The 23269-nt window shown below is 39.9% G+C and overlaps 1 protein-coding gene across 2 annotated transcripts in view; it reads right to left on the reverse strand.

Annotated features, from left to right (window-relative positions):
* DGKK (diacylglycerol kinase kappa) overlaps nucleotides 1-23269 on the reverse strand; it is a gene marked incomplete at its 5' end in the record, with an annotated part of 179181 nt that overhangs the window by 75621 nt on the left and 80291 nt on the right. Inside the window, 3 exons of one of the 2 annotated variants that reach the window (XM_082608940.1) lie at nucleotides 17825-17950; nucleotides 18285-18388; nucleotides 18860-18995. In XM_082608940.1, coding sequence (XP_082465066.1) covers nucleotides 17825-17950; nucleotides 18285-18388; nucleotides 18860-18995 — 366 coding nt within the window. Of the gene's footprint in view, nucleotides 1-17824; nucleotides 17951-18281; nucleotides 18389-18859; nucleotides 18996-23269 lie in introns of both variants that reach the window. The other variant, XM_082608939.1, reaches the window with a different exon arrangement.

Raw genomic sequence — 23269 nt, forward strand, 5'->3', positions numbered from 1 at the left:
TCTAGAGGTCTGTTTCCTTCCCCAGGTTAGGGACGTTTTCAGCTATAATTTCTGCAAATAAGTTTTCTGTCACTTTCCCTCTCTGTTTTCTTTCTGTGACCCCTATAATGTGAATGTTTGTCCACCTGATGTTGTCCCATAAATCCTTTGAGTTATCTTCACTTTTTGTCAGTCTTTTTTCTTTTTGCTGCTCTGATTTGGATGAGTTCCATTTCCCTGTCTTTGAGTTCTCTGATCTTTTCTATTGCTTCATCTAGTTTGCTGCTAAAACCCTCTAGCGTATTTTTCACTTTAGTTATTGTATTCTTCAGCTTTGTGACTTACATTTGGTACTTTCTTATAACTTCTGTCTGTTGAAGTTCTCACTTTGTTCATCCATTCTTTTCCTCAGCATGGTGAGCATCTTTAGGACCACTATTTTGAACTCTTTATTAGGTAAATCGCTTATCTCTGTTTCATTAAGGAATTTTTCTGAGGTTTTATATTCTTATTTCATTTAGAACATATTCCTCTGTTTCTTCATTTTCCTTGACTTTCTGTGTTGGTTTTTAGCATTAGATAAAACAGCTACCTCTCCCATTCTTGAGGGAGTGTCCTCATAGGGGATGAAACTTATCATTCAACCCTTCCCTAGCTCTTGGTTGTTTCTCAAGGTTTTGTGATTTTCCAAGCAGCCTATTTTATTTTTAGTGGCTCCCAGTAGTTAGGGGTGTCCTAACCTCAGTGTCCCAAAGGGGAGGATCTCAATCAGTACCTAGATTCAGGTTAATTGGCAGCTGGACCCTCAGGCCACAGCTTTTAGAGTATGCCAATATATATAGTTCTGTGGGATTGAATGCATAAGTTCCACTGATCACCAGAGATGGGTGACATAGAAGTGTCACTTGTGTGGCAGTTGCAAAAACTGGGGTTCCAGATGAGTGTACGTGCTCCTTTCCAGTAGATGTTCATGACCTGTTGTAGGTCAGAGGGAGAGCACAATTATGGCATCCAACATCCTCAGAGAGCATCTTAGATATGTGTGAAACCAGAGGCCTGCCCTTCAGGCCAAAGCTCCAGGACAAGTAAACAGGCCTCTTTCACAGAAAGATGGGTTGTGTTTCAGCCTACTGCCAGTGCTGTGCCCTTGGGGTGGTGGTTGGCCAAGAACTCTCTCTCCCTCTCTTTTATAGTCCCATGGGACACAAAAATGCAAGCTCCACTGGCTACCAGAGCCAGGGGATCAAAGGGTATGCCCAAAGCAGCAGCCACAGAACACCAGGGCACAAGAATTGTGTAACAGCTCCCCTCCAGGAGATACTAGCATTCTGAATCACAGCAGAAAGAATAGCACCTGCCTCCTGAGGTCTCTGGAAGGGATTAGAGTTGGCCCTTAGATGTTTTTAAATTAAAAGCCTGCTCCTCAGGCTGCAACAATGAAGATAAGCTAATAGGCCCCTTTTGTTAGAAGATTGGGCTCCTCAGACTGTTGGTTCTTGCCGTGCCTTGGGGGTGGTAGCTGTAAGAACTCTTTCTTCATTTGCTACAATTCTTTGAGACCCGTGAGCATAAGCCCTGCTGGCCTTCACATCCAGGTGATCTAGAGGTGTCCCCTGGGGGCAGATGTAAAAATCAGGGTACTTGATGAAGGTTCAAGCTTCTTTCCAGGAGATAATGGTGAGCTAGGGAAAATCAGAAGGAGAGCACAAAGATGATGCCCACTGGCTGAAGCAAGGCAGAGGGAACCAGAATCTTTTAAGAAGCAGCTATTACTTTCATTTCTTCTTGTCTAGAATGATCAGTTTTATGGAAGCATCTAAAAGGCTAGAAAGTCTGGATCAGTGTTTCTCAACATTGTCACTATTGATATTTTGGGCCAAATAAGTTCTTTGTGTTGTCCTGTGTATTGTAGGAAGTTTAGCAAAATCCCATGCCTCTACTCACTAGAAGTATGCAGCACACCTATTTCCCCTGAGCTGTAACAATAAAAAATGTCTCTAGACAGGGAGATCAGTCAAGATGGCAGAGTAGAAAGACCCTGAGCTCACCTCCTCTCACTGGCACACCAAAATTACAACTATTTACAGAGCAACCATCCATGAAAAAGACTGGAACTTACCAGAAATGATCTTCTAAAACTAAAGCTATAAAGAAGGAACCACAACAAGATGGGTAGGAAGGGTGGAGTTGTGGTATAGTCAAGTCCCATACCCCTGAGTGGGCAATGCACACACAGGAATTACAATTGTAGAGGTTCTCCCCAAGAAGAGAAGGGTCTGAGCCCCATATCAGGCTCCCCAGCCTGGGGGTCCTACCCTGGGAAGATGAGCCCCCAGAATGTTTGTCTTTGAAGGTCAGCAGGGTTTACTTTCAGGAGTCCCAGAGGGCTGTGGGAAATAGAGACTCCATTCTTAAAGGGTACACACAAAATCTCACATACTCCAGGACCCAGGGCAGAAGCAGTAATTTGAAAGGAGCCTGGGTCAGACCTAAATGTTGATCTTGGAGAGTCTCCTGGAGAGGCAGGCAGCCACTGGAGCTCATCCTGGAGACACAGACAATGGTGGCAGCCATTTTGGGGACCTTGCTCTACCAGGTGGACACTGGAGCTAGCAAGCGCCATTTTGGGATAATCCCTCCATCTTACTAACCTCAGGACCCAGCCCCACCCCCACCTAACAGCCTGTAAGCATCAGTATCAGAATGCGTCAGGCCAAGCCCTACCCAACAGTAGACGTACTGCCTTAAGATCCTCTACGCCCACAGCTACCCCTGGACATGGCCCTGCCCACCAGAGGGCCCAGGACCTGTCCCCACACACAAGTGTGAAGGTACTAGACCAGGGAAACCCAGAGCCCTGCAGCCAGAGACCTGGGATCTAGCCCTACCCACCAGTTGGCAGGCACCAGCTCCAGAATGCTTGGCCCCACTCAACAGCAAGCCTGCTCTAGCCTCAGGACCACCTTCATGTATCAGTGGACAGACACCATGATGACATGAAAACTGTAGCTCCACAGCCTGCAGACTCAGCCTACCCAACAGTAGGCCAGCACCAGCCACAGGACCAGTGGGACCATGGTCCTGCTCACCAGCAGGCCAACACAAGCTCTGGGACCCCAGGACCCTGTAGCCAGACCTCAGGACTAGGCTCTTCCTGCCAGTGGGCTGCCACTAGCCAGAGGACCTGGCTTCAACCACCAGAGGGCTAGCACCAGCCCCAGGATCTCTTGGACCCTGACTCTGACCACCAGTGAGCCAGCACTAGTCCCAGGGCACCCTGGTGTTCCACAGACAGCTGCCTAGTGACTTGGCCCTGCCAACCCACAGTTGGCAGCATCCACACAAGGCAAGACATGGAAACCGACTGGACTGAGGGTCAGCCATGCCTACCAGACCACCCACAGTAGTCAGCCCACCACAACAGAAGGATCCATGCAGCCCAGATAGGGGGCATCCTGAGAGCATTTAGCAAGAGGGCATTGTGCTCCTGGGAGGCATAGGATGTCTCTTACAAAAGGCTACTTCTCCAAGGTCAGAGAACTTAACCAACCTATCAAATATATAAAAATACAAACAGCAGCTTAGGCAAAATGAGGTGACAGAGGAACAGGTTCCAAATGAAGGAACAAGATAAAACCCCAGAAGAAAAACTAAAGGAAATGGAGACAGGCAATCTACCTGAGAATGAGTTCAGGGTAGTGATCATAAAGATGATCAAAGAACTTGGGAGAAGAATGGATGCACAGAGTGAGAAGTTAGAAGTTTTTAACAAAGAGTTGGAAAATAAAAAGAACAACAAAAAAGAGATGAAGAATACAATAACTGAAATAAAAATACACTAGAAAGAATCGACTGTAGACTAAATGATGCAGAGGAATGGATCAGAAAGCTGGAAGACAGAGTAGTGGAAACCACTGATGCTGAACAGAAAAAGAAAAAAAGAATGAAAAGAAATGAGGACAGTTTAAGAGACCTCTGGGAAATCATCAAGAGCACTAATATTCACATTATAGTGGACCCAGAAGGAGAAGAGAGAGAGAAAGGTACTGAGAACGTAATTGAAGACATAATAGCTGAAAACTTTCCTAACTTGGTAAAGGAAACAGACATCCAAGTCCAGGAAGTGCAGAGAGTCCCATATAGGATTAAACCAAAGAGGAACACACCAAGACACATTGTAATTAAAATGGCAAAAATTAAAGATAGAGAATATTAAAAGCAGTAAGGGAAAATCAACAAATTACATACAAAGGAACTCCCATAAGTCTATCAGCTGACTTTGCAGCAGAAACTCTGCAAGCTAGAAGGGAGTGGCATGATATATTTAAAGTGATGAAAGGGAAAAACCTACAACTAAGAATACTCTACTTGGCAGGGCTCTCATTCAAATATGATGGAGAGATCAAAAGCTATACAGATAAGCAAAAGCTAGAGTTCAGCACCACCAAACATGTCTTACAAGAAATGTCAAAGGGACTTCTCTAAGTGGAAAAGAGAAGGCCACAACTAGAAACATGTAAATTACAAAAGGAAATAGCTCATTGGTAAAGACAAATATATAGTAAAGGTAGAAAATCAACCACACAGAAAGTTAGTAGGAAGGTTAAAAAACAAGAGGAGTAAAATCATCTATATCTACAATAAACAGTTAAGGGTTACAGAAAACAATTAGATATAAAATATGATGTCAAAAACAGTAAATCATTGGGGAAGAGGGTACAAATGCAGGGTTGTTAAAATTCATTTGAAATTAAGAGATCAGTAACTTAAAATAATCATATATATATATATATATATATATAGCTATATATAAACCTCATGGTAACCACAAACCAAACATCTGTAATAGATACACATACACAAAAGACAAAAGAATCTAAACATAATACTAAAGATAGTCATCAAATCACAAGGGAAGAGAGCAAGGGAAGAAATAACAAAAAAGTACTACAAAAATGACCAGAAACAATGAACAAAATGGCAATAAGTACATACTTATCAATATTTACTTTCAGTGTAAAAGGACTCAATGCTCCAATCAAAAGACATCAAGTGGCTAAATGGATACAAAAAAAGACCCATATATGTACTGCCTAAAAGAGACTCACTTCAGATATAAAGACACACATACTGAAAGTTAAGGGATAGAAAAAGTTATTACATGCAAATGGAAATGAAAAAAAGGAGGGGGGTAGAAATAGTTATATGAGACAAAAGACTTAAAAGCAAAAACTATTATAAGAGACAAAGAGAGATATTACACAATGATAAAGGGATCAATCCAAGAAAATATAACAATGTAAATATATATGCACCCAACATAGGAGCACCTAAATGCATAAAGCAAATATTAACAGACATAGAGGGAGAAACTGACAGCAACACAGTAATAGGAGGGGACTTTAACACCCCACTACATCAATAGATAGATCATCCAGAAAGAAAGTCAATAAGCAAACACTAACCTTAAATAACACATTAGAGAAAAGGAACTATATATATATTACTTCTAAAGGCAGCAGAGTACACATATTTTCAAGCGTACATGGAATTTTCTCCAGGATAGATCACACGCAAGGCCACAAAATAAGCCTTGGTAAATTTAAGAAAACTGAAATCATATAAAGCATCTTTTCTGACCACAACATTATGAAACTAGAAATTAACTACAAGAAAACTACAAGAAAAAAAAAACTGTGAAAAACAGAAACACGTGGAGGCTAAACAATATGCTACTAAACAACCAATAGATCACTGAAGAAATCAAAGAGGAAATTAAAAAATACCTGGAGACAAATGAAAATGAAAACGCAACAATCCAAAATATATGAGACACAGCAAAAGCAGTTTTAAGAGGGAATTTTATAGTGATATAAGCTTACCTTATGAAACAAGAAAAATCTCAAATAAAGAACCTAACCTTACACCTAAAGGAAGTAGAAAAATAATATCAAACAAACCCCAAAGTTAGTAGAGGAAAATTCATAAAGATCAGGGCAGAAATAAATGAAATGGAGACTAAAATGCAATAGAAAAGATGAATAAAACTAAGGGTTAGTTCTTGGAAAGATAAATCAAATCAATAAACCCTTAGCCAGACTCATCAAGAAAAAAGAGAGAGGGCCCAAATGGATAAAATCTTAAATGAAAAAGGAGAAGTTACAATTGATACCACAGAAATGCAAAGGATCATAAGAGATTTCTACAAACAATTATATGCCAATAAAATGGACAATGTAGAAGAAATGGACAAATTCCTAGAAATGTACCATCTCTCAAGACTGAACCAGGAAGAAATAGAAAATATGAACAGATCAATTACCAGTAATGTAATTGAATCAGTAATAAAACAACTCCCAACAAAAGTCCAGGACCAGATAGCTTCACAGGTGAATCCTACCTAACATTAAAGAAGAGTTAACACCTATCTCAAACTCTTCCAAAAATTGCAGAGGAAGGAACACTTCTGAACTCATTCTATGAGGCCAGTATCACACTGATACCAAAGCCAGACAAATATATCACACAAAGAAGAAAATTAAAGGCCAATATCACTGATTTGCATAGATCCAAAAATCTTCAACAAAATATTAGAATCCAACAATGTATTAAAAAGATCATACAGCATGATCAAGTGTTATTTATCCCAGGGATGCAAGGATGGTTCAATATCCACAAATCAAGGTGATATATCACAGTAACAAATTGAAGACTAAAAAACATATGATCATCTTAATAGATGCAGAAAAATATTTTGACAAAATTCTACAGTCATTTGTGATAAAAAAAACTCTCCAGAAAGTGTGTATGGAAGGAACATATCTTAACATAATAAAGGATATATATGATAATCCCACAGCTAACATCATACTCAACAGTAGTGAAAAACTGAAAGCATTTCCCCTAACATTAGGAAAAAGGCAACAAAGCCCACTCTCACCACTTTTATTCAACATAGTATTGGAAGTCCTAGCTACAGCAATCAGATAAAAAGAAAGAAAGAATTAGAAGGAATCCACATTAGAAAGGAAGAAATAAAACTGCCACTATTTGCAGATGACATGATACTGTACATAGAAAACCCTAAAGACACCAACAAAACACTACTAGAGCTATTCAATGAATTCAGTAAAGTTGCAGGATACAAAATTAATATACAAAAATCGGCTGCATTTCTATTCACTAACAATGAAGTATCAGATAGAAAATTAAAGAGACAATCACATTTACAATCACATCAAAAAGAATCAAATAACTAAGAATAAACTTACCTGAAGTAAAAGACCTGTACACATATACTGATGAAAAACAACACAAACAGATGGAAAGATATACCTTTTTCATGGATTAGAAGAATTAATATTGTTAAAATGACCATACCACCCAAGGAAATCTACAGATCCAATGCAATCCCTATCAAAATACCAATGGCAGTTTTCCAGAACTAGAACAAATAATTCTAAAATTTGTATGGAACCACAAAAGACCCTGAATAGCCAAAACAGTCTTGAGAAAGAAGTAGAAAGCTGGAAGAATCACACTCCCTAACTTCAGATCTTACTACAAAGGAACAGTAATCAAAACAGTATAGTACTGGAACTAAAATAGACACATAGATTAATGGAACAAAATAAAGAGCCCCAAAATATACCCACACACTTATGGTCAATTAATCTAGAAAAAAGGAAGCAAGAATATACCATGGAGAAAAGACAGTCTCTTCAATATGTGGTGTTGAGATAACTGGACAGCTACATGTAAAAGAATGAAATTGGAACATTTTCTCACACCATATACAAAAATAAACTCAAAATGGATTATAGACCTAAATATAAAACCTGAAGCCATAAAACTCCTAGAAGAGAATATAGGCAGAACACACTTTGACATAAATCATAGCAATATTTTTTTGATTCTGGCTCCTAAGGCAAAGAAATAAAAGCAAAAATAAACAAATGGGATCTAATTAAACTTAAATGCATTTGCACAGCAAAGGAAACATCAACAAAATGAAGATACCCTACAGAATGAGAGAAAATATTCGCAAATGATATGACCGATAAGGGGTTAATATCCAAAATATATAAACAGCTCATACAACTCAATATAAAAAAAAAAACTAAAAAAACAACCCGATTAAAAAGTGGGCAGAGGGGGACCTTCAAGATGGCGAAGGAGTAAGACGTGGAGATCAACTTCCTCCCCACAAATACCTCAAAAATACATCTACATGTGGAACAACTCCTACAGAACACCTACTGAATGCTGGCAGAAGACCTCAGACTTCCAAAAAGGCGAGAAACTCCCCACGTACCTGGGTAGGGCAAAAGAAAAAAGAAAAAACAGAGACAAAAAATAGGGACGAGACCTGCAACTCTGGGAGGGAGCTGTGAAGGAGGGAAAGTTTCCACACACTAGAAGCCCCTTCACTGGCAGAGACGTGGGGTGGGGGGGAGAAGCTTTGGAGCCAGAGAGGAGAGCACAGCAACAGGGGTGTGGAGGGCAAAGCAGAGAGATCCCCTCACAGAGGATAGGTGCCGACCAGCAGTCAGCAGCCTGAGAGGCTTGTCTGCTCACCCGCTGGGGCAGGTGGGGGCTGGGAGCTGAGGCTCGGGCTTTGGAGGTCAGAGCCCAGTGAGAGGACTGGGGTTGGACAGTCTGAAGGGTGCTAGTGTGCCACAGCTAGCCGGGAGGGAGTCTGGGAAAAAGTCTGGAACTGCCTAAGAGGCAAGAGACAATTGTTTCAGTTTTTGTGAGGAGAGGGGATTCAAAGCACCACCTAAATGAACTTCAGAGATGGGTGCAAGCCTCGGCTATCAGCTCGGACCCCAGAGACGGGCATGAAATGCTAATGCTGCTGCTGCAGCCACCAAGAAACCTGTGTGCAAGCACAGATCACTATCCACACTCCCCCCCAGGAGCCTGTGCAGCATGCCACTGCCAGGGTCCTATGATCCAGGGACAACATCTCCGGGAGAACACATGGTGCACCTCAGGCTGTTGCAACATCAAGCTGGCCTCTGCGACCACAGGGTCGACCCACATTCCAATTATAACCTACTGTACCCCTCCCTCCCCATGGCCTGAGTGAGCCAGGGCTCCCTAAATAGCTGCTGCTTTAACCCCATCCTGTCTGGACAGGAACAGATGCCTGAGGGCTACCTACATGCAGAGATGGGGCCAAAACCAAAGCTGAACCCCAGGAGCTGTGCAAATAAAGAAGAGAAAGGGAAATTTCTCCGTGCAGCCTCAGGAGCAGTGGATTAAATCCCCACAATAAACTTGATATACCCTACATCTGTGGAATACGTGAACAGACAATGAAGCATCCCAAAACTGAGGCAGTGGACTCTGGGAGCAACTGTAGACTTGAGGTTTGCGGTCTGTGACTGATTTGTTTCTAATTTTTATGTTTATCTTATCTAAATGTTTAGCGCTTGTTATCACTGGTGGATTTGTTTATTGGTTGAATTGCTCTCTCCATTATTATTATTATTTTATTTTAAAATTCTTTAATTTTAAAATTTATATTTTTTTCTTTCTTTTTTTTCTCCCTGTTCATCTGGGCCATGTGGCTGAGAGGGTCTTGGTGCTCCAGACTGGTGTCAGGCCAGGGCCTCTGAGGTGGGAGAGTTGAGTTCAGGACATTGGACCACCAGAGACCTCTCAGCCTCACATAATATCAATTGGCGAGAGCTGTCCCAGAGATCTCTGTCTCAACACGAAGACCCAGCTCCACCGAATGGCCAGCAAGCTCCTGTGCTGGACGTGCCATGCCAAACAACAAGCAAGACAGGATAAAGAAGATGTGGCACATATATACAATGGAATATTACTCAGCCATAAAAAGAAACGAAATTGAGTTATTTGTAGTGAGATGGATGGACCTAGACTCTGTCATACAGAGTGAAGTAAGTCAGAATCAGAAAAACAAACACAGTATGCTAACACATATATATGGAATCTAAAAAACAAACACAAAAAAGGTCATGAAGAACCTGGGGCAGGACGGGAATAAAGACGCAGACCTACTAGAGAATGGACTTGAGGACATGGGGAGGAAGAAGGGTAAGCTGGGATGAAGTGAGAGAGTGGCATGGACACATATACACTACCAAATGTAAAACCGATAGCTAGTGGGAAGCAGCCGCATAGCACAAGGAGATCAGCTCGGTGCTTTGTGACCACTTAGAGGGGTGGGATGGGTGGGTGGGAGGGAGAGACATGCAAGAGGGAAGACATATGAGGATATATGTATATGTATAGCAAATTCACTTTGTTATAAAGCAGAAATTAACAAACCACTGTAAAATAATTGTACTCCAATAAGATGTTAAAAAAATGTAAAAAAAACAAAAAAACAAAAGAAAAACTAGCAAGACAGGAACACAACCCCAGCCACTAGCAGAGAGTCTGCCTAAAATAATACTAAGTTCACAGACACCCCAAAACACACCACCAGATGCAGTCCTGCCCACCAGGAAGACAAGATCCAGCCTCATCCACCAGAATACAGGCACCAGTCCCCTCCACCAGGAAGCCTACAGAAGCCACTGAACAAACCTCAACCACTGGGGGCAGACACCAAAAACAATGGGAACTATGAACGTACAGCTTGCGAAAAGGAGACCCCAAACAAAGTAAGTTAAACAAAATGAGAAGACAGAGAAATATGAAGCAGATGAAGGAGCAAGGTAAAAACCCAGCAGACCAAACAAATGAGGAGGAAATAGGCAGTCTACCTGAAAAAGAATTCAGAGTAATGATAGTAAAGATGATCCAAAATCTTGGAAATAGAATGGAGAAAACACAAGAAATGTTTAACAAGGACCTAGACGAACTAAACAGCAAACAAACAGGTATTAACAACACAATACATGAAATTAAAAATTCTTTAGAAGTAACCAATAGCAGAATAACTGAGGCAGAAGAATGGACAAGTGGCCTGGAAGATAAAATAGTGGAAATAATTGCCACAGTGCAGAATAAAGAAAAAAGAATGAAAAGAATTGAGGACAGTATCAGAGACCTCTGGGATAATGTTAAACACAAAACCTTCGAATTATAGGGGTCCCAGAAGAAGAAGAGAACAAGAAAGTTTCTGAGAAAATATTTGAGGAGATTATAGTTGAAAACTTCCCAAACATGGGAAAGGAAATAGTCAAGCAAGTCCAGGAAGAGCAGAGAGTCCCACACAGGATAAATCCAAGGAGAAACATGGCAAGACACATATTAATCAAACTATCAAAAATTAAATTCAAAGAAAAAGTCTTAAAAGCAGCAAGGGAAAAGCAATAAATAACATACAAGGGAATCACCATAAGGTTAACAGCTGATCTTTCAGGAGAAACTGCAAGCCAGAAGGGAGCAGCAGGACATATTTAAAGTGATGAAAGGGAAAAATATACAGCCAAGATTACTCTACCCAGCAAGGATCTCATTCAGATTCGATGGAAAAAAAAATTTTACAGGCTAGCAAAAGCTAAGAGAATTCAGCACCACCAAGCCAGCTCTCCAACAAATGCTAAAGGAACTCCTCTAGGCAGGAAACACAAGAGAAGGAAAAGACCTACAAAAACAAACCAAAAACAATTAAGAAAATGGTAATAGGAACATATATATTGATAACTACCTTAAATGTAAATGGATTAAATGCTCCAACCAAAAGACACAGACAGGCTGAATGGATACAAAAACAAGACCCGTATATAGGCTGTCTACAAGAGACCCACTTCAGACCTAGGGATAGATACAGACTGAAAGTGAGGGGATGGAAAAATACATTCCATGCAAATGGAAATCAAAAGAAAGCTGGGGTAGCAATTCTCATATCAGACAAGATAGACTTTGAAATAAAGACTATTACAAGAGAAAAGAAGGATACTACATAATGATCAAGGGATCAATCCAAGAAGAGGATATAAAAATTGTATATATTTATGCACCCAACATAGGACCACCTCAATATATAAGGCAATTGCTAACAGCCATAAAAGGGGAAATCATCAGTAACACAATAATTGTAGGAGACTTTAACACCCCACTTTCACCAATGGACAGATCATCCAAAATGAAAATAAATAAGGAAACACAAGCTTTAAATGACACATTAAACAAGATGGACTTAATTGATATTTATAGGACATTCCATCCAAAAACAACAGGATACCATTTCTTCTCAAGTGCTCATGGAACATTCTCCAGGATAGATCATATCTTGGGTCACAAACCAAGCCTTGTTAAATTCAAGAAAATTGAAATCATATCAAGTGTCTTTACTGACCACAAGGCTATGCGACTAGATATCAATTACAGGAAGAAAACTGTTAAAAATACAAACTCATGGAGGCTAAAAAATACACTAATAAATAACAAAGAGATCACTGAAGAAATCAAAGAGGAAATCAAAAAATACCTAGAAACAAATGACAATGAAAACACAATGACCCAAAACCTATGGGATACAGCAAAAGCAGTTCTAAGAGGGAAGTCTATAGCAATACAGTACTACCTCAAGAAACAAGAAACATCTCAAATAAACAACCAAACCTTACACCTAAAGCAATTAGAGAAAGAAGAACAAAAAAACCCAAAGTTAGCAGAAGGAAAGAAATCATAAAGATCAGATCAGAAATCAATGAAAAAAAATGAAGGAAACAGTAGCAAAGATCATTAAAACTAAAAGCTGTTTTTTTCTGAGAAGATAAACAAAATTGATTAACCATTAGCCAGACTCATTAAGAAAAAAAGGAAGGAGACTCAAATGAATAGAATTAGAAATGCAAAAGGGGAAGTAACAACTGATACTGCAGAAATGCAAACGATCATGAGAGATTACTACAAGCAACTCTATGCCAATAAAATGGACAACCTGTAAGAAATGGACAAATTCTTAGAAAAGCAGAAGCTTCTGAGACTGAACCAGGAAGAAACAGAAAATATAAACAGACCAATCACAAACACTGAAATTGAAACAGTGATTAAATTCTTCCAACAAACAAAAGGCCTAGATGGCTTCATAGGTGAATTCTATCAAACATTTAGAGAAGAGCTCACACCTTTCCTTCTTAAACTCTTCCAAAATATAGCAGAGGGAGGAACACTTCCAAACTCATTCTATGAGGCCACCATCACCCTGATACCCAAACCAAAGATGTCACAAAAATAAAACTACAGGCCAATATCAGTGATGAATATCGAAGCAAAAATCCTCAACCAAATACTAGCAAACAGAATCGAACAGCACATTAAAAGGATCATACACCATGATCAAGTGGGGTTTATCCCAGTAATGCAAGGATTCTTGAATATACGCAAATCAACCAATGTGATACACCACATTAACAAATTGAAGGCTAAAAACCATATGGTCATCTCAGTAGATGCAGAAAATCTTTTGACAAAATTCAACACCCATTTATGATAAAAATTCTACAGAAAGTAGGCATAGAGGGAACTAACCTCAACATAATAAAGGCCATATATAAGAAACCCACAGCCAACATCATTCTCAATGGTGAAAAACTGAAACCATTTCCACTAAGATCAGAAACAAGACAAGGTTGCCCACTGTCATCACTAGTATTCAACATAGTTTTGGACATTTTAGCCACGGCAATCAGAGAAGAAAAAGAAATAAAAGGAATCCAAATTGGAAAAGAAGAAATAAAACAGTCACTGTTTGCAGATGACATGCTACTACCTAGAGAATCCTAAAGATGCTACCAGAAAACTACTAGAGCTAATCAATGAATTTGGTAGAGTAGCAGGATACATAATAATGCACAGAAATCTCTTGCATTCCTATACACTAATGGTAAAAAGTCTGAAAGAGAAATTAAGGAAACCCTCTCATTTACCATTGCAACAAAAAGAATAAAACACCTAGGAATAAAACTACCTAAGGAGACCAAAGGCCTGTATGCAGAAAACTATAAAACACTGATGAAAGAAATTAAAGATGAACAAACAGGTGGAGAGATACACCATGTTCTTGGATTGGAAGAATCAACATGTGAAAATGAGTCTACTACCCAAAGCAATCTACAGATTCAATGCAACCTCTATCAAACTACCAGTGGCATTTTTCACAGAAGTAGAACAAAAAATTTTACAATTGGTATGGAAACATATAAGACTCCGAATAGCCAAAGCAATCTTTTTTTTTTCTTTTTGTGGTATGCAGGCCTCTCACTGTTGTGGCCTCTCCCATTGCGGAGCACAGGCTCCGGACGTGCAGGCTCAGCGGCCATGGCTCACAGGCCCAGCTGCTCCACGGCATGTGGGATCTTCTCGGACCGGGGCACGAACCCGTGTCCCCTGCATCGGCAGGCAGACTCCCAACCACTGCGCCACCAGGGAAGCCCCAAAGCAATCTTGAGAAAGAAAAATGGAGCTGGAGGAATCAGGCTGCCTGACTTCAGATTATACTACAAAGCTACAGTAAACAAGACAGTATGGTACTGGCACAAAAACAGAAATATAGATCAATGGAATAGGATAGAAAACCCAGAGATAAACCCATGTACATATGATCACCTTACCTTTGCCAAAGGAGGCAAGGATATACAATGGAGAAAAGACAGCCTCTTCAATAAGTGGTGCTGGGAAAACTGGACAGCTACATGGAAAAGAATGAAATGAGAACACTCCCTAACACCATACACAAAAATAAACTCAAAATGGATTATAGACCTAAATGTAAGGCCAGACACTATCAAACTCTTAGAGGAAAACATAGGCAGAACACTCTGTGACATACATCATAGCAGGATCCTTTTTGACCCACCTCCTAGAGAAATGGAAATAAAAACAAAATTAAACAAATGGGATGTAATGAAACTTAAAAGCTTTTGCACAGCAATGGAAACCATAAACAAGATGAAAGGACAACCCTCAGAATGGAAGAAAATATTTGCAAAAGAAGCAACTGACAAAGGATTAATTTCCAAAATTTACAAGCAGCTCATGCAGCTCAATATCAAAAAAACAAACAACTCAATCCAAAAATTGGCAGAAAACTTAAAAAGACATTTTTCCAAAGAAGATATACAGATTGCCAACAAATACATGAAAGAATGCTCAACATCACTAATCATTAGAGAAATGCAAATCAAAACTCCAATGAGGTATCACCTCACACCAGTCAGAATGGCCATCATCAAAAAATCTACAAACAATAAATGCTGGAGAGGGTGTGGAGAAAAGGGAGCCCTCTTGTACTGTTGGTGGGAATGTAAATTGATACAGCCACTATGGAGAACAGTATGGATGTGCCTTACAAAACTAAAAATAGAGCAAACCTATGATCCTGCAATCCCACTCCTGGGCATATATCTGTAGAAAAACATTGTTCAAAAGGATACATGCACCCCAATGTTCATTGCAGTGCTGTTTACAATAGCCAAGACGTGGAAGCAACCTAAATATCCATTGACAGATGAATGGATAAGGAAGATGTGGTACATATATACAGTGGAATATTACTGAGCCATTAAAAAGAATGAAATAATGCCATTTGTGGCAACATGGATGGACCCGGAGATTATCATACTAAGTGAAGTAAATCAGACAGAAGAATACAAATATCATATGATATCTCTTATATATGGAATAAAAAAATGATACAAATGAATTTGTTTACAAAAAAGAAATAGATTCACAGACTTAGAGAACAAACTTACGGTTACCAGTGGGGAAGGGTCGGGGGGAGAGATATACTGGGAGTTTGGGATTGACACGTACACACTGCTATATTTGAAATAGATAACCAAAACGGACCCACTGTATAGCATAGGGAATGCTGCTCAATATTCTGTAATAACCTAAATGGGAAAAGAATTCAAAAAAGAATAGATACATCTATATGAATAACTGAACCACTTTGCTGTACCCCTGAAACTAACACAGCGCTGTTAATCAATCATGCTCCAATATAAAATGAAAAAAAAATTTTAATGGGCAGAAGGCCTAAATATACATCTTTTTTCTGAAGGAGACATACAGAATGCCAACAGTAACATGAAAAGATGCTCAACATTGCTAATAATCAGGGAAATGCACATGAAAACTACAACGAGGCATCACCTCACACCAGTCAGAATGGCCATCACCAAAATATCTACAAATAATAAATCCTGGAGAGGATGTAGAGAAAAGTGAACCCTCCTACACTGTTTTTGGGAATGTAAATTAGTGCAGCCACTATGAAGAACAGTATGGACCTTCTTCAGAAAACTAAAAATAGAACTACCATATGATCCAGCAATTCTGCTTCCAGGTATACATCTGCAGAAAATGATAACACTAATTCAAAAAGATACATGCACCCCAATGTTCATAGCAGCATTCTTCGTAATAGTGAAGATATGGAAGCAACCTTAGTGTCTATCAGCAGATGAATGAATAAAGAACAAGTGTCATTCATACACACACACACACACACACACACACACAATGGAATACTATTCAGCCATAAATAAGAGTGAAAATTTGCCATCTGCAACAACATGGATGGATCTGGAGGGTATTATCCTAAGAGAAATAAGTCAGACAGAGAAAGACAAATACTGTATGTTATCACTTATATATGGAATCTAAAAAACAAGAAAACTAGTTAATAGCACAAGGAGATCAGCTTGGTGCTTTGTGACCGCCTGGAGGGGTGGGATAGGGAGGGTGGGAGGGAGGGAGACGCAAGAGGGAAGGGATGTGGGAACAGATGTATATGTATGACTGATTCACTTTGTTATAAAGCAGAAACTAATAATAAAAAAAGAAAACTAGTTAATATAACAAAAAAATATACTCACAGGTATAGAGAACAAACTAGTGTTTACTAGTTTGGGGGAGGTATAAGATAGGGGTAGGGGATTAAAAGGTACAAATTATTATGCATAAAATAAATAAGCTACAAGGATATACAGTACAGCACAGGGAATATAGCCAATATTTTATAACATATATAAATAGAGTATAATCTTTAAAAATTGTGAATCACTATGTTGTACACCTAAAACTTACATAATATTGTAAATCAACTATACCTTGATAAATAAAAAAATTCCATCAGAATATCATTAGATAAAAAAAATATCTCCAGACACTGTCATATGTGTCCTGTGGGTGGGGGAATATACCCCCAGTTGAGAACTGCTGGTTTAAAGGCATGGTAATGTTGTAGTTAAGAGCACAGTTTTTACACAATTATGTATGAATCAAGACTCTTTTCCTTACTGGCTTCATGACCTTGAGCAAATCACTTCACTTTTCTGAACCTCATTTTCCTCTCTTCTGTAAATGGGAACAACGAGGCCTAGTTTAGGGTTGTTGCAAGGATTTAATGAGATCATGTATATAAAACACTCAATACATAGTGGCAATAATAATGTGCTAATATTATTAACCATTGTTAATTAACAAAGATTGCAATTTCCTAGGAAATGGTGAATGAGGAAAGGAGGCGGTTTCTTAAGGGTATACTCAGAACTAACTTTTTAATTGCCCATACTGTCATAAGAGAATTCACCTCTTCCCATTTGCTAATAGGCCTCACCATGAAAGATAAGAGGGAGTATTAAATCTTTCTCTCAAAGATTCCATAGCTAATTCTGGAAAGGCAGGATACTGAGCTCTATACTATGGAATCTGTATAATCTATTTTGGGGTAAGGGTCTTTGAGATTTCTCTCTATGTGTAGGCACAATCAAACTCCAACCCACCCCTTCTCTAGATTGGGGTAAGGGTCTCTGAGATTTCTATCTATGTGTAGGCACAATCAAACTCCAACCCACCCCTTCTCTAGAAGTCAGCTCTCTAAATATCAAAGAGATGAGAAAAGTCTTACCGTAGAATTACACCAGAGACACCGGAAATCTTGAAGTCTCTGATAACTGCCACAGTTCTCGTGACATACTGCGCACTGAGAACTGACAGATATGTTTCCTTCTACCCACTGATGAGGCATAGTTTTCTGAAGGATAAAAAGAGACAAGAGGTAGAAGTTAGAGATATAAGGAGAGGAAGGGCCAGCTGGAATAACTATACTACCCCATGGAGGACACTAGATAACCCCAAGGAAGTTCTCCATCATCCTGCCCTCCCCACTCCCATGTTAGTGACAAATGACAGGTGGGAGCTGGCGAGGGGAGGCTTTCATTCTTCTAGATTTGTTGGATCATAAGCCTGGGAAAGAAGCCTACTTGGGTTATCTGGAAACAGGAAGAAGTCTTCCTTCCCCTGTGTGTCGTGACTGAAGGGGAGATGGAAAAGGGTGATTATGAGAAAGCATGGCTGGTACTCACTACTTCATCTGCAGGCATGAGGAGGTCATCAGTAATGGATAATGTATTCCATTTGCAATCTTTGCTTGCTCTTAAAGCACATAATCTGTGAGACTTTACTTTGCACACTGTGAAAGAGGAAGAAAAAAAGATGGATGTTAATCTGGTGGCAATGAACATTCTAACTTCCTTCCCTAAGCTGCTCTAAAAGTTAGAACCTAGATGCATCTAAGCAGTTGTGACTTAACTCCAAAGGCTTATTTTCCATATATTTCAGTTTCTTTGTATTCTTCCTGGCCAAATTTTCTATTACCTGACTTGAATTGAAACTGATGGTAAGAATGAGGTGATTTCTATTTTTCCAAACCTGTGACTGTACTGTCCAATCCTCCCAGACCCAACCCTCCCTTTTGATTAATGAGAATTCCCCCTCATGCCAGTTTCCTCCCATCTCCTTTCCCCTGTCTGTTAAGTGTCATGGTTAACATTACACTAGAATCAGTGACCTAGTGTGGGTCAATGATACTAGAGCCGCATGAGCTCCTTCACACCCATCTCCACCCATTGAGCTCCACTTCCTAAAGGAATCAGAAATGTACCTTCGCAGATGATAACATTTCGAGATAAGGCAGGAATGGTCCCTCGACAAACATTGCAGTGCTGCGTCCGGGGACTGTGGCTTGAGTACCAATAGTGCATTCCAACAAGAAAAGGGTTGTTTTCTGCTGCAGGTATCTAAAATAAATCAAAGAGAAGAAAGAATAGAGAGCTAATCACAGAGACGGATTAGGGAAGGCCAGAAAATCTGAATGCTAAGGCTGAAATGGCCAGCTACATAAGGCGTCAGAGCATGTGAAGAGGAAGAATCAAAGTTGAGCCAATGCTTAACAAATCTCCCATCTCTGTTTTTTCCCAGTGGTTTTTTTTTTTTTTTTTTTTTTGCGGTATGCGGGCCTCTCACTGCTGTGGCGTCTCCCATTGCAGAGCACAGGCTCCGGACGCGCAGGCCCAGTGGCCATGGCTCACAGGCCCAGCCGCTCCGCGGCATGTGGGATCCTCCCGGACCGGGGCACGAACCCGTATCCCCTGCATCGGCAGGCGGATTCCCAACCACTGCGCCACCAGGGAAGCCCTCCCAGTGGTTTTGAAAAGGGAAAAGGAATGAGGGGGTGGTAGATCCTAGAACAGGGACTGAAGGCAGGAGTGATGATCTTTATACTCCTTGGCTAAACCATTTCATTGGTTTAGCCTAAGCAAAATTAGTTCTGTTAGCCTTGGCCTTGGCTCTCTTTGAGTAGTCAGCAAAAGGAGGTGGTGAGTAGGAAATTCAGTGATATCCAAGCCCTCTTGCCAGGCAAGAAAGGGAGGAGGCAGGGCTCTGACTCTAGGCTAAGGAATGCTTGTCAGGCTTTAGCTACCTCCTGGAGATATACATTACCCTTCCTGGGCCTACTGCTGCCAAGTGAGGAGAGCATTGCATTGCTGGGACAACAGTTTCATTTCAGAGGCTTCTGGTCCCAGTATTCTTTTCTGAATAACATGCTCTGACTGCCTATAGCAATTTCCTGGTTAATCAATTTAATTCATTCAAAATTCATTAAATTTTTACTGAGTAACTGCTATGTGCTTGGCTCTTTTCAAGGCACTGATGAACAAGATAAAGTCTCTGTCCTCATGGAATGGCATTCTGTTTCGTGTCCTCTTTCATGGTATTCAATTTAACATTTACTATTAACCTCCCTATAAATGCTACATTTGTTTATCACAGCCTGACTCTCATGACTGTGGGGCCGGCACAGGGCATACCAGAAACTAGTTTTGGGGTTAAAAGGGGAAGGGGAGGAGTGGGCACCAAAAACTTCCAAATTTGTTCTGGATGTTCATTCAACAGGACACTTCCACCTTTTCTATAATTCCTGTGAATGTCTGATCTCTTCCCTCTATGCCTTCCACTGGAATGTAGACATAAGCGTATGCATTCAGCTTTTTATTCTTGATGTTATAATCGGTTGGGTGTGTAAAGGCATAAGACTTTAAAATGAACTATATATTCTTCCTGATGCTAGCTGATACTGGTCCACTAGAGAGAGAGACAGAGAGAGACAGAGAGGGAAAGAGAGAAAGCGCTATTGAGGGATCTGCCATATTTAGTGTTCAACCTTGATCAACTTATAGGAATTCATCATCTAAAACATAGCCTGTACATGGTATTCTCTGATCCCTCCTTCCCCCTCTGGCATGCCGTTTACGTGCTAAGATGCTGTTGGAATGACCAGGAAGCTTCTGGAAGGAAAAGCTACTTTGATGCACTAAAGGCTCACCTAGTATGGAGTCACTTTGTGATTGTATTATTTTTTGCAAACTGAAACCCTGGCAAAGTTCCGAGAAGATCAAAGTAGAGAGTGGAGAGTCCTGAGGAAGTGACATAGTCTTGGCTTTGACATGCTGAGCAACTAGCTCCTTTCTACTTCCCATGCCACTAGATTATAACTTTACAAGTACCTTCCTTCCTTCCAACCTCCTTCTTTCCTCCAATAATTACTAAGAGCGACTTTGTGTCATCTACAAAGCTAGGCACTGGAGATCCAGAGATGAATGATCCATAGTTCTTGCCCTCACGGAGCTCATAGTCTACTGTAGGAGACAACTTCCTAAACAGATCACTCCAGTGTAGAGTGAAAAGTGAGCTCTCCTATAATGTTCAAGATTCTACAGGACAAATGGAAGAAATGATGAACTCTGCCTGGGTAGAATATTGAATTTCATGCTCCAATTAGCTACAGAATATAAAAATATATAAAATGGACATTGCTTTGGTTCAGCAGTGGAGGAAGTGGGATTTATATTCCTTAAGTGCATCCTATTGTATAAGAAAACTTTGATACATACCACCCTGGATGAGTACATGTTGTATGCTGAATTGTGTCCCCTGACAAAATATGTTCAAGTACCTGGTACCTGTGAATATGACCTTATTTGAAAATAGAATCTTTATAGATATAATCAATTTAAGATGTTGTCATAATGGATTAGTGACTGGTGTCCTTTCCCTCTTTTTTTAAAATTAAAAAAATATTTTAACATCTTTATTGGAGTATAATTGCTTTACAATGGTGTACTAGTTTCTGCTTTATAACAAAGTGAATCAGTTATAAATATACATATATCCCCATATCTCTTCACGCTTGTATTTCCCTCCCTCCCACCCTCCCTATCCCACCCCTCTAGGTGATCACAAAGCACTAAGCTGATCTCCCTGTGCTATGCGGCTGCTTCCCACTAGCTATCTATTTTACATTTGGTTGTGTATATATGTCCATGCCACTCTCTCACTTTGTCCCAGCTTACCCTTCCCCCTCCCCGTATCCTCAAGTCCATTCTCTAGTAGGTCTGCGTCTTTATTCCCGTCTTGACCCTAGGTTCTTCATGACCATTTTTCTGTTTGTTTTTTAGATTCCATATATATGTGTTCATATACGGTATTTGTTTTTCTCTTTCTGACTTACTTCACTCTGTATGACAGACTCTAGGTCTATCCACCTCACTACAAATAACTCAATTTTGTTTCTTTTTATGGCTGAGTAATATTCCATTGTATATATGTGCCACATCTTCTTTATCCATTCATCTGTTGATGGACACTTAGGTTGCTTCCATGTCCTGGCTATTGTAAATAGAGCTGCAATGAACATTGTGGTACATGACTCTTTTTGAATTATGGTTTTCTCAGGGTATACACCCAGTAGTGGGATTGCTGGGTCGTATGGTAGTTCTATTTGTAGTTTTTTGAGGAACCTCCATAATGTTCTCCATAGTGGCTGTATCAATTTACATTCCCACCAACAGTGCAAGAGGGTTCCCTTTTCTCCACACCCTCTCCAGCATTTATTGTTTCTAGATTTTTTGATGACGGCCATTCTGACTGGTGTGAGATGGTATCTCATTGTAGAAGAAGGAAATTTAGACAGACACAGGGGAGACATCATGTGATGATAGAGGCAGAGATTGGAATGATGTGTCTACAAGCCAAGGAATGCCTACAATCACCAGAAGCTAAGAAGAGGCAAAGAAGGATTCTCTTCTAGAGCCTTCAGAAAGAGTACAGCCCCACCAACACATTGATTTTGTACTTCTAGACTCCAGAACTGTGAGAGATGTATCTTAATTCACCCAGTTTGTGGATTTGATATGGCAGTCCTGGGAAACTAACACAGTATGTCATTACAGGCCTTTCTAGTAATTGACACAGATTAAAAATTGACTTTGAAGACAGATGAAGAACTGTGGCATGTATACAAACCACTGATCTCTGAATGTTAAGGCTTTCAATGTATGGTGGGTTTTATGTTTGATTTTTATGCTCTCTAAAATACATAGGTTAATACATTCATGCAGAGACCGTCACTCCAATCTGATTCTTCACTGTTTCAGAGCAGCTAAGGCTATTTTCTCCATCTCCTGAATCCCTTTCAGCATAATCCAGAACCCAGATAGGTGCATTAATTATCTGTCTATTCATTAAAGGAGATATTGTCAGTCCAGGTGTTTGGTAAACTCTAAAGCACTGTTCAAGTGTGAGGACTTAATAATGTTAAGTATTTTCAAAGTGCATAAAAGTCTCAGATGAAACATCCCATAAAGCACAAAATCTTCTAAAGATGTGTTTCCTTAAAAGAATCTTGTTTGGGATGGTTTATGTGATGAAAGGCTGTGTTTAGATAAAACAAAATTAGTGGTTTGTACTGTAACTTGAAGCCAACTTTTTTGTTATATCAAGGTTTTGGAAACTATAGAATGTTAGGGCCTCCCAGGTTGGCCATTGGTAGGGTGACCATATCATCCAAATCAGGACACTTTGAACAGTGAAAGGGGGAGCTATAGTATGTAATTATGCTGGAACAGTAAGTGTAAATTGTGTTCATCCTGAGAAAGCCACTAGCCATGGAGGTGCTCCACATGAGCTAGAGAGTCATTTAGCCAATTTGAATCTATTTGTTGATCTATACAGC

The sequence above is a fragment of the Mesoplodon mirus genome (assembly GCF_964341445.2).
Source record: "Mesoplodon mirus genome assembly, chromosome: X".
Taxonomy (NCBI): domain Eukaryota; kingdom Metazoa; phylum Chordata; class Mammalia; order Artiodactyla; family Ziphiidae; genus Mesoplodon; species Mesoplodon mirus.